The 12,694-nt window shown below is 37.4% G+C and overlaps 1 protein-coding gene across 3 annotated transcripts in view; it reads right to left on the bottom strand.

The window, feature by feature from the left end:
- Window positions 1-12,694, bottom strand: part of LOC135196134 (serine-rich adhesin for platelets-like) — a 290,870-nt gene that overhangs the window by 78,254 nt on the left and 199,922 nt on the right. For all 3 annotated transcript variants that reach the window (XM_064222667.1, XM_064222666.1, XM_064222665.1), the window contains one exon: window positions 10,664-10,741. In XM_064222667.1, the coding sequence (XP_064078737.1) occupies window positions 10,664-10,741 (78 nt within the window). The remainder of the gene's footprint in view (window positions 1-10,663; window positions 10,742-12,694) is intronic.

The raw sequence follows: 12,694 nt of genomic DNA, 5'->3' as shown, positions 1-12,694 counted from the left end.
AATATCTTAAGCCTTCGGTTGAGTCGAGTTGAGTTGAACATAAAATTTAGGTCAAAGGCCAAGCACTAGGACCTATGAGGTCATTCAGCGTAGAAATGGAAACTGACAGCAAAAGGTTTGAAAGGCGTAACAGGAGGAAAACCTCAAAGCAGTTGTACTATGGAAAGTAAGATGAAGAAAGAGAATATGAAAGGAGATACAGTAAAAGGAACGAAAGTGATTGCAGCTAGGGGCCGGAGGCATGCTGCAAAGAACCTCCAGTAATGCCTACAGTGCACTGTATGAGGTCTACTGACGGCACTAACACCACTACAAGGTTGAAGCCTTCGGCACCTTAAGGGTACAAATAAAAACGAGGCATGATCCGACCTCCATCTGACTCGGAATGTGTGCAAAATGTTTCCCTCACATATAAGTTGTGAATACTATATACCTAAATTTTAACGTAAATTAAAATGTGTTAAACTCTATGGTCAAATAAAGTCTTGTTTCACCAACGAAAATTAAAATAAATAAGCTATATTTATTTAGAAATAATTATTCTGTACTGTTTGTTCGTACGGTGTTTATACGTTGCATGGAACCAGTGGTTATTCAGCAACGGGACCAACGGCTTTACGTGACTTCCGAACCACGTCGAGAGTGAACTTCCATCACCAGAAATACACATCTCTGACCCCTCAATGAAATGCCAGAGAATCGAACTCGCCACTGAGGACTGTTAAACTTGCACATTATTTACTTTTTACATTTTTATTCTAATAGATAACTCACAAATACCCTATCCTAAAATTCCTGTATCTTTAACTCAGCACAAAACATATTCAGACCTTTTAGGCTCTATATAGGCCTTTCCTACCCCCCCAACAGCAACGACTAGGTAGTTTGTAGGCTTACTCCCCGAGTAAGCAATAAAAAAGGAGGAAGGCTATTACGCTGATGTGTTTAAATTTAATCCACTCAGTCTTTTCCACGTCACTGAGGGTCGAATTCCAGCGTCTTCCAATCTTCCTCTCGCCCTTCTGGCCAGTCGCGGCCTGAGCTTGGGAGAGAGAGAGAGAGAGAGAGAGAGAGAGAGAGAGAGAGAGAGAGAGAGAGAGGGTCATTTCCCAAGTTCTCTTTATATGGCCTTATCATATCATGTTTTATGTGTCCCTCAGTCTTCTTCAGTGAGCTTCTTCGAGGCTGTTTCAATATGTGTCAAGAATTTCTGTCTCGCGTTTTCTTATTTTATTTTCTTAATGGATTCTTCTTTAAAAGTTTCTCATTCACAGACTACAAACATCTTTTTATTTGTTCCAACAATCGTCTCCTGCGTCCATCTGAATTGTCAGAATTTTTTATGCAATGCAGACAACCTAATTTTTATGTTACAAATAAAATAAATTTAAAGCAGGCATTAAATAATATATTTTTCCATGTTTGCAGAAAGAGGGTGGATGTGTCATGTCTTCCCTACTCTCCTGATCTCCTACCTACCCCGCCGTCCACACTCAGGATGGACAAACAGGCTTAAAGAAGGAGGGTGGATGTGTCATGTCTACCCTACCCTCCCAGTCCCCTAACTATCCCACCCCCACCCAGGTGGACAAACAGGTTTGCAGAAGGAGAAGTAGATGTATCGTGTTTCCCCTACCCACCCATTCCCCTACCTAACCCAGCCCCACCTGGGCTGGACAAACAGGTTTGCATAAGGAAGGTGGATATGTCATGTCTCCCCTACCCCCCCAGTCCCCTAGCTACCATGTCCCACCCAGAACGGGCAAACAGGTTTGCATAAGGAAGGTGGATGTCTTGTCACCCCTATCCTCCCAATCCCCTACTTTCCCAGCCCCACCTGGGGTGGACAAACAGGTTTGCAGAAGGGTGGATGTGTCATGTTTCCCCTACCCTCACGACCTCCTACCTACCCCGCCCCCACCAGGTGCGGACATACAGGTTTGCAGGAAGGTGGATGTGTCATGTCTCCCCTACCCTCCCGGTCCCCTAGCTGCTGCGCCCACCTGGGATGGACAAGCAGGTTTGCTGGAGAAGTGAATGTATCGTGTTTCCGCTACCTTCCCAATCCCCTCCCTACCACACCCCACCCAGGGTGGAGAAACAGGTTTGCAGAAGGAGAGTGGATGTGTCATGTCTCCCCTACCTTCCCGATCTTCTACCTACCCCAGCCCCACCCGGGGCGGACAAACAAGAAAGATCAACTCGGATTTTACTATTACAGATATATAGATGGATACAAACCACAAGGTCTATATATATATTCATTGTTCCTCAAACCTCGAGCAGTCACAGTTGGGTACAAGGATTGTGGATGTGGTGGTGAGCTCCATGACAAGTGCAGTGTTTTTGTTGACTATTTTGAAACACTGCGATAGTCACATTCCGAGAAATCGGAAGCCCCGATAAACAATAGACACCGATGCTCTCGACATGCGTAGTTTCGTGGCAGCAAATTAAGGCATGTTCACTGAATCCCACAATGAGAAGCTCTACCTGGGGCGACACTGAGGCACGAGAACGTCTATCCACACCACCGCTTTCAATAGGTAAATGCGGCCATTTTTTTTTCATTTTCTGTGAAAGAAATCTATCGTGCCGACTTTGTCTTTCCGTCCGCACTTTTTTTGTTCGCGCTCAGATCTTAAAAACTACTAAGGCTCTAGAGGGCTGCAAATTGGCATGTTGATCGTCCACCCTCCAGTCATCAAACATACTGCATTGCAGCCCTCTAGCCTCAGTAGTTTTTATTTTTTTTTTTTTTTTTATTTAAGGCTAATGTTAGCCATAATCATACTTCTGGCAACGATGAAGAATAGGCCACCATCGGGCGATAGTTACAGGTCATGGGCCGCGGCTCATACAGCATTATACCGAGACCACCGAAAGATCGATCCATTTTCGGTGGCCTTGGGTATATACGCTGTAGCGGCTGTACAGAAAACTCGATTACGCCGAAGATATTTAGCTTGTTATTTCTTATAGTGAAAATATTATGCACGGCAAATATTAAATGAAATCCTACAGGAAGAATAAGAAGCACAAGGCAATACAATGCAGAATAGAAATACTAAAGATACAAAAACCAAAGAGAATAACAACGCTGATTTTGACACTAAAAAAACCTTCACTAGCATGAAATATTTATGCAGATATAAAAAGGGTATAAAAACTGCCAAAACAAATCGCAGGTCAAGAAATCGAACTGAGCCGGGCAAAACATGCCCTACACCAGGAATGCCCAGTCAAACGAGTAGGGCACCAATGGACTGAAATGTAACGCAACGAAAAGAGAATGAAGAGAGATTGAATAAAGCAATTATTTACCTGATAATACAATTAAAAGCTTTACTCTCCAGTTGACCCAGTTAGGGTAGTAAATAGCAATTTCCCCTTGCATTTTAATACATTCTTATCTATTTATTTTTCTTTTTTAATAAGTTGGATCTCTCCTTTCTGTATTTCCCTTCACCATCTCTCACTTTCCAATGACTAACTTATTCTTTGGAAGCTTGAATTTCAAGTCACTGGTCCCTGTGGTGGGCTTGTTCCATATGGATAGGGTACTTCTTCCGAATAATAATAATAATAATAATAATAATAATAATAATAATAATAATAATAATAATAACTAGAAAACCAGAAAACTAGGAAACATATGACAATACACAAAGCACTACACCCAAGAGCAAATACGGACAGACAATACATAACACGAAAGGAAGGAGGGAGAGGACTACTAAGCATAGAGGACTGCGTCAACATCGAGAACAGAGCACTGGGGCAATATCTGAAAACCAGTGAAGACGAGTGGCTCAAGAGTGCATGGGAAGAAGGACTGATAAAAGTAGACGAAGACCCACAAATACACAGAGACAGGAGAATGACAAACAGAACAGAGGAATGGCACAACAAACCAATGCACGGACAATACATGAGACAGACTAAAGAACTGGCCAGCGATGACACATGGCAATGGTTACAGAGGGGAGAGCTCAAGAAGGAAACTGAAGGAATGATAACAGCGGCACAAGATCAGGCCTTAAGAACCAGATATAAAATCCAAGAACGATAGATGGAAATAACATCTCGCCATATGTAGGAAGTGCAATACGAAAAATGAAACCATAAACCACAAAGCAAGCGAATGCCAGGCACTTGCACAGAACCAGTACAAAAAGAGGCATGATTCAGTAGCAAAAGCCCTCCACTGGAGCCTGTGCAAGAAACATCAGCTACCTTGCAGTAATAAGTGGTACGAGCACCAACCTGAAGGAGTGATAGAAAACGATCAGGCAAAGATCCTCTGGGACTATGGTATCAGAACAGATAGGGTGATACGTGCAAACAGACCTGACGTGACGTTGATTGACAAAATCAAGAAGAAAGTATCACTCATTGATGTCGCAATACCATGGGACACCAGAGTTGAAGAGAAAGAAAGGGAAAAAATGTTTAAGTATCAAGACCTGAAAATAGAAATATTAAGGATATGGGATATGCCAGTGGAAATTGTACCCATAATCATAGGAACACTAGGCACGATCCCAAGATCCCTGAAAAAGAATCTGGAAAAAATAGAGGCTGAAGTAGCTCCAGGACTCATGCAAAGTGTGTGATCCTAGAGAAACGGCGCACATGGTAAGGAAGAGTGATTGGACTCCTTAAGGAGGCAGAAGAAATGCAACCCGGAACCCCACACTATAAATGCCACCCAGTCGAATTGGAGGACTGTGATAAGCAAAAAAAAAAAAAAAAAAAAAAAAGAATAATAATAATAATAATAATAATAATAATTTGGAAAAACTCTCTATCGCGAGTTTATATAATGTTCTAAGATGTCACAATATTTTGGACTGAAGATGAACCCAGGTAAGGGTTCGAAAGCTTTGTAAAGGGCCTATAAATTATACACGAACTCGCAACATGTTTTTTATTATTGTGGACCTCTTAGAAATAATAATAAGGAATAATAATAATAATAATAATAATAATAATAATAATATAATGCTGAAAACAGACCCTTCTTTCAAACATGTTTTATTGAAAATAATGTCAGATTTACAGAACTGATTTTATACCAAATTCTCTCAATTCTTCTAAAACAAGTCATTAGAGGAATTGAGAATTTTGTATAGAATCAAATTCTGTAATATTCTGCCATTACTAATAAAATAATAATAATAATAATAATAATAATGATAATAATAATAATAATAATAATAATAATAATAATAATAATAATAATAAAATCAACAACAAACAACACTCAAGCAAGGTGGAGTTACATCCCAAATTATTGAAGGTCACGATAGAGAAGCTAAGTTATAGCCCAAGGTTGATTGATTATTTGATATATGGCCATTAAACCATCTGCGTTATTGGTGCAGTTGGGAAATTGAAAAAGGACAATAAAATAGTTCGAAGAGAAATGTTTTATAGGGAAATATTTAATAAATACGTTATATGTATATATAGTATACATGCATACATACATATTTATATATATATATATATATATATATATATATATATATATATATATATATATACATATTTAAATATTTCCTTATGTGAAAATTTCTGTTTAAACCTTTTTGTTTACCTTTTCAATGTATGTACATATATCATATATGTATATATACATTATATATTATGTATATATATATACATATATAATAAGTATAATATACATATATATTATATATAAAGAGAGAGAGAGAGAGAGAGAGAGAGAGAAGAAACTTCATAGTTGCGCCGCCATTACTTATCTACCATTTCTTCAGCTACTTTTTAATGACAACGATAAAAGCACGTCCATTGTACGCAGTAATTGAGCGTTATATATAGCAATAAGCATCATAAATATATAATATATATATGTATATATATTATACATATAAAACACACATTTATATGCATGTACATAAATAATACGATCATACATATATGTACATATAAGTGATGAGAGAGAGAGAGAGAGAGAGAGAGAGAGAGAGGAGAGGCGAGGAGAGAGGCGGGGGGATCTTTCCATTCTACAAAACGTCATATATACCAGACTAAACTGGCGTGACGTAAAAAAACCGAACCAATTCTCCCCAGCGCGAACGCGTCATATTATCAGCGGCGGTTTTGGCTTTGCGGGGGGTGTTATCTGCGACACATTAACCCCAATTCAAGAATCAATTACGCTAATGATGTTGCCGGTGGAATCGGATTATTGCTGCTCTCAGACCTTGGCCGAATCGCTTGCTTTCAGTGCCCCCCCCCCCCCCACAAATCTCGAACTCCGAGATCCGTTGAGGGTTTATGTCCGGACTTCTGTGGTGGTTGTCGTGTGAAATGACTCTGTGTGTGTGTATCTTTATTATATATATATATATATATATATATATATATATATATATTATATATATATATTATATATATATAATCACGTGAGGGTGACGAGATGGAGTATTACGATATTGTGAAAGCAATACCGTATGCTATGACTTCCTCCAGAGCCATTGTTTGTTTGTATGGCGTTTTTACGTTGCATGGAACTAGTCACGGTTATTCAGCAACGTGACCAACGGCTTTACGTGACTTCCGATCCACGTCGAGAGTGATGAACTTCTATCACCAGAAATACACATCTCTCACTCCTCAGTGGAATGCCCGAGAATCGAACTCGCGGCCACCGAGGTGGCACGCCAACACCATACCGACCACGCCACTGAGGGCGCAGTTTCTTCCTTGATTATGGCGAGTTCACGACAATGTAAGTTATACGTGAACGCACACACACACAAACACACACACACGCACACTATCTAATAACTACCACCGGCACCAGTGACATTATCATCATCATCTTCGTCAGCGCAATTAATTATCAAAGATGATGATTCTTCTTCTTCCGCCCCAGGACAAGAAGAATGGAGCACATCCTCGATTTAAAAAGGAGTTGCATAAAACGAATAAAATCCAGGTGTCACAAAGGTACCCAGGATCGGTCTGATTTGAAAAGGAGAGGAAAAAAAATCTACCTCCGGAAATCGTCTTCTTGGAAGTTCCGGAAGGCTGGAGAGAGAGAGAGAGAGAGAGAGAGAGAGAGAGAGAGAGAGAGAGAGAGAATTTCCTCCGCGAAATTAAATTTCCTCTGCAGAATGGGAATTACTGAAAGAGAAGGAAATTTGGAATTGGAGGGGGATTCCTTGCAAAGACACAAATGCAGTGTTTTTGGATTCAGCTTCAACTGTAACAGAAAATAATGTTAAGGAATTATTCACAAAAGTGATTTGCAGAATTAAGAGGGAATTTTTGTTAGTATTTTGCTATCAAGGACATAGTGGTAACTATGACATAGGAAAAGTGATTCGCAGAATTGAATAGGGAACTTTTGCTGTTTAGGTCATGATGGTAACTATGGAATACGAAAGTGATTCGCAGAATTTAATATGGAATTCTTGTTATTAAGGTCTTAGTCGTAACTATGGAATACGATAGTGATTCACAGAAATTGATGGGGAAATTTATGTTATTAAGGTCATAGTGGTGACTATGGAACACGAAAGTGATTCACAGAAATTAATAGGGAATTTTTGTTATTAACGTTATAGTGGTAACTGTGACAATGTGTAAACACGAAAACAATGCATATATCAAGCAGACCGAAGAGTCTGAATAAAAGATAAAAACGTTCAACCACGACTGCCGTTTGTTTCCGTTATTCCCACTGTAATTGGGACTCTAAACTCGTCCTTGAATTTCACCAATTAATTGCACTCCTAACAGTTTGTGTGTGTGTGTGTGTGTGTGTGTTTTCACTTGAACCAAGTCCAAAGCAATCACAGGGTTCCATCTTTTCATTTTCCTTAGACGAATTTTGCCTCCCCGCCCCCCACAAGAGCTCGGACAATTACGCCGACACCTTGAGACCAGACGGCGGAGAGAGAGAGAGGAGAGAGAGAGAGAGAGAGAGAGAGAGAGAGGTGGTGGTAAACTGGTTGCATCCAGTTCTCAGCCTGGAATGACTCCATGGCGTCTGGTCAGGCAACGACTTTTGAATGATTGAGTAGAATAAATCGTTTCCTTGCAATGAATGATGGCCGCAGCCCAGAAAATGTACTCAATTCGGTGCTTAAGTCTCTCTCTCTCTCTCTCTCTCTCTCTCTCATCTCGGTCCTCTCTCTCTCCCTCGTCTCTCTCTTCCGTTTCTCCCATCTCTCTCTCTCATTCTCTCTCCATTTAATGCAGCCAGTGGATCGTGACATACATGAGATTTGAACAGAATTTACCGGACTGATCACGGCGCTTATTTGCAAAAGGGGGAGGGAAGTGACAGGCAGATGGACACTTCATTAATAATACCGACCATTATATTATATTATCATCACCATCGTTTTCACCGTCACGGATACTGTCAGTAATGATGGTACGAATTTCCACTGATAAATTAATAAATTAAGTTTTAATGGCGACAATAACTCAAGCTACTTACCGAGTTATTTATTTCACGGTAGGCGTTGTTCACAAATGCTTCTTGTTGCCATAAGGCGAGCATCATTTATTTAACTCATAAAAAATAAATAAGATACATTTTAATAATAGGTCAACACAAAAGTAAAAAAAAAGTCAACACAAAAAAAAGTCAACACAAAAGTCAAAAAAAAGTCAACAAAAAAAGGGTCAACACAAAAGTAAATAAAAATAAGTCAACACAAAAGTAAAAAAAAAAAAAAAGTGAACACAAAAAAGGGTTGAACACAAAAGTAAAAAAAAAAATAAAAAAGTCAACACAAAAGTAAAAAAAAAAAAGTCAACAGAAAAAGGGTTAACACAAAAGTAAAAAAAAAAAAAAAAAAAGTCAACAAAGTAAAAAAAAAAAAAATAAAAAAGTCAACACAAAAGTAAAAAAAAAAAATTCAACACAAATAAGGGTCAACACAAAAGTAAAAAAAAAAATTCAACACAAAAAACGGGTCAACACTAAAGTAAAAAAAAATACAAAAATAAAATCAACGGTTTAGCGTAGTCTCGTCCAAATTCATTGAACCAAAAATATACCAAAGAGACTATAATAAAGTACTCTATAGTCTGAATACACATACTAAAGCCTACACTGGGTACTTGTGTCATACTTTAACGAATAGTTTAATGAAGAGCCAGAGAAGCGATTAATAAGAAAAAATAGAAAAGACCATATTAAGATCAATTCGCTTAATTCTCCCAGTTTATTCCACAGAATTTGTTTAAAAGAGGATTTCTCCCAAACAATAATAACAATAGATGTTATTTCACCTATCCAAAAATGGAGGCAGGTTATTGGCAAGGCTATCACTCTGAATAAACGTCGTCATATTTTCAATTATTACTGTTTAAAAGTATTACGACTTCTTGCTAAAGAAGGATTTGACTTAGACAGGCAAAGTCATTAGAAATCAGCTAAAAATAACTAACTCTTAATAATTATGAGATTCATTTACGTTTATTTTCAACTTTGAACGTTTTGTCTTCGCTTTCCTTACTCGTTAGTGTCAGTTCTCTTATAATTCTACGGTCAAATTTTACATTCAATGTATGTGCCCGTTTCCTGTCAGACGTATACATACATATACACAATCACATACTATACATAACTATGTCTGTACACATGAACATACATAAATATGTGTATTCTATGTAGATATATTGGTCTTTGTATTCATAATATTATATATATAATAATATATAATATATTAATATATATATATATTATATATATATTAAATTATTAATATTGCATACCAAGACATAATGATATAACATACATATATAATTATATCTATATTATATATGTGTCTTTGTATGCTATATTATTATATATATATTATATATATATATATATATATATATATATATAATATATATATAACATGCATACATACATACATACATACATACATACATACATACATACATATCATACATACATATATTATATATATATATATATATATATATATATAGTATATATATATATAGATATAGAGAGAGAGATAGAGAGAGAGAGAGAGAGAGAGAGAGAGAACATCTACTGATTAAATTTTTTTTTGCTAGAAGTTAAGATTGCACTATAGATATATAATATACATAGATTTGTGAATTATCTTACGCTACCTGAAGTGCGCATGACAAACCCAAACGTACCTTCACTGTGGTATTTGGACCAAGCCCCCCCCCCCCACAACCCCCCCCCCCAAAAAGGACCTGCTAGTCAACAAAAATATAAAGGAAATATCAAATAACAAAAGGCTACGTAAGAAAAGTAACTGTAGCCTCAAAAGACGCGAGCCTTAAGACATGGCCGAAAAAAACATATATAATATATATATTATATATATAACCTATTTGTTACAAGATTTTCTACAACCATTACCGCCTGAAACTACAATGAAAGTACAGAGATGCATAGAAAATGAAGAGAGAGAGAGAGAGAGAGAGAGAGAGAGAGAGAGAGAGAGAGAGAGGAAATATCTAGTACGAGGCTTATACTCTCGAGAGGGGATTGCCAAAGCTCGTTTCTGCCTCCCAGTAGCAGAGGCATCCGTCAGGCCTATTTTTCCACTCGAGAAAGAAGAAGAAGAAGAAGAAGAGGAGGAGGAGGAGGGTAGACAAATGCGGACGTTTCTAGGGCACTTACCTGAAAGAAAATGTCGTCGACTAGGCTGGCATCTATAATGGCACTGTACTCTGGGCTCTTGAGCGTCTGCTGGTACCGCTGTTGGGGAGAGAGAAGAGACAAGACAAATTAGTTTACAGTTTTTCTTGCACCACCACTTTCTTCAAAGCTGATTCTCAATACATTTTGTGGGCCTTTCCTAGTGAGTGATGCCCCCCCCAAAAAAAAAAAAACCCCAAGGGTTTAACTTGGTGTGTATCCACCTTTGCGACGTGTTTAGGACCAGGTCGTTGGGGTGACCGTGAAAACATAAACAAAGGACTGAAAATATCATGAAAATAATGACCCCAATAAATATTAGTTATAGAAAATGACCCCCAAGTCCTAGTTAATAACCCCCATAAACCCTTAGGGGTCACTATCCAAGAAAGATCCCATTTTGTTTATTAAGTAGCACCTCAACGTAATAGACAAGTTCATTTAAGTAACGAAGAACCGACGAACCTGAATTGCAGGCTGCAACTGAATTATTTTTAGGTATCTCGCTGGTAACAGCAATTCCAAGTAGCTCCTTATTTAAAATGGAATGATCTTGAATGTGAACACTTAACATTTAATCTAGATCTGTTTAAAAATGCATGAGAGATACAATGGTAGCCAAGCAAAAAATAAAAAATAAATAATAATAATAACAATTATTATTATTATTTTTTTTTCTTCAGATGAACCATATTCATATGGAACAAGCCCACCACAGGGGCCACCGACTTGAAATTGAAACTTCCAAAGAATATGGTGTACATTAGGGAGAAATAAGAGAAGGTAAAGGTAAATACAGAAAGAAGACATCCCACTTATTACAAAAGAAAAAATAAATTAATAAATAGATTAATAAATGAAAATGCATTAAAGTACGAAAAAAATTGTTTTAGTGCAGTAATGCATTGCATTTTCGTTTCAACTTGCGAAGTTCCAACTGCACACGACACCCTCCGGGAAGGCCTTCCAAAGATAAGTACAGAAACCCGTGAAGTTGAGGTACTGCCTCTCAACTTCTCTCTGATTCAGACTAATAATTCTCGTTCGACGAAGTACGAGGCGTCAGGCGGAAATCTGGAAAACGGAGTGGTTACACACCAGCCCGTTCATGGAACGCCAAAAATAGCGTTAAATTTTTTAATCCACTGACAGTGGTGAGCGCTATTTTTGTGCGAAAGAAAACCGCTTGTTTGGTGTTCGTCTTTGTTCTTTATGATAATGAGAAAAATGAAATGCGTGAGGATCAAGAAACATGGACGTGATTCTTTTGATGTATTTATACAATTAATGTGAAGGTTCGATGACTAATGCTGCAAAGTTTGTTGTTATATATGTAGACTGCAACACATGCACACACATATATACGTATATACAGGGTGTCCATAAAGTCCCAGTACCATTACAAGCATATTTTTACTTGTAATGGTACTGGGACTTTATATGTGTGTGTATATATATATATATAATATATATATATATATATATATGATATATATATATATATATATATATATGTATATGTATGTATATGTATGATGTATGTATGTATGTATGTATGGTTACAAGTATAGCCTCACAAAATCTGTCAAATTTAACCTGCCACTAAGGGGGGCGGGGTAGGACCCTACCTAACAGATATATATATATATATATATATATATATATATATATATATATATATATATACGTGTGTGCATAGTCTGTGTGTATGTATATGCATCCAAGTATACCCTCACTAGGGTTCGTAAAATTTAACCTGCCATTATTGGGGGTAGGACCCCTACCTACAGACACCTGTCAGGTGCAAATACTAGTTTCCAACGGTCTGTATGTTCGTATGTAGTCCTGCTAACATATATATGAAGAATTTCTACCACTTCATACTTTGTATCGGTCCTCTGGAGGTGTCTTAGTTTGCAATAAAGTCGAAGCCGGTCAGGATTTACAAGAGTTTAATATCTTTCAGGGTAATGTTTGATATACAATAATATACATAGGTACATTAATAGTGAT

This window comes from Macrobrachium nipponense, chromosome 17 (assembly GCF_015104395.2).
Source record: "Macrobrachium nipponense isolate FS-2020 chromosome 17, ASM1510439v2, whole genome shotgun sequence".
Lineage (NCBI taxonomy): Eukaryota > Metazoa > Arthropoda > Malacostraca > Decapoda > Palaemonidae > Macrobrachium > Macrobrachium nipponense.
Note: the sequence above shows the minus strand (reverse complement) of the source record. Positions and strands in the feature narration are given on the sequence as shown.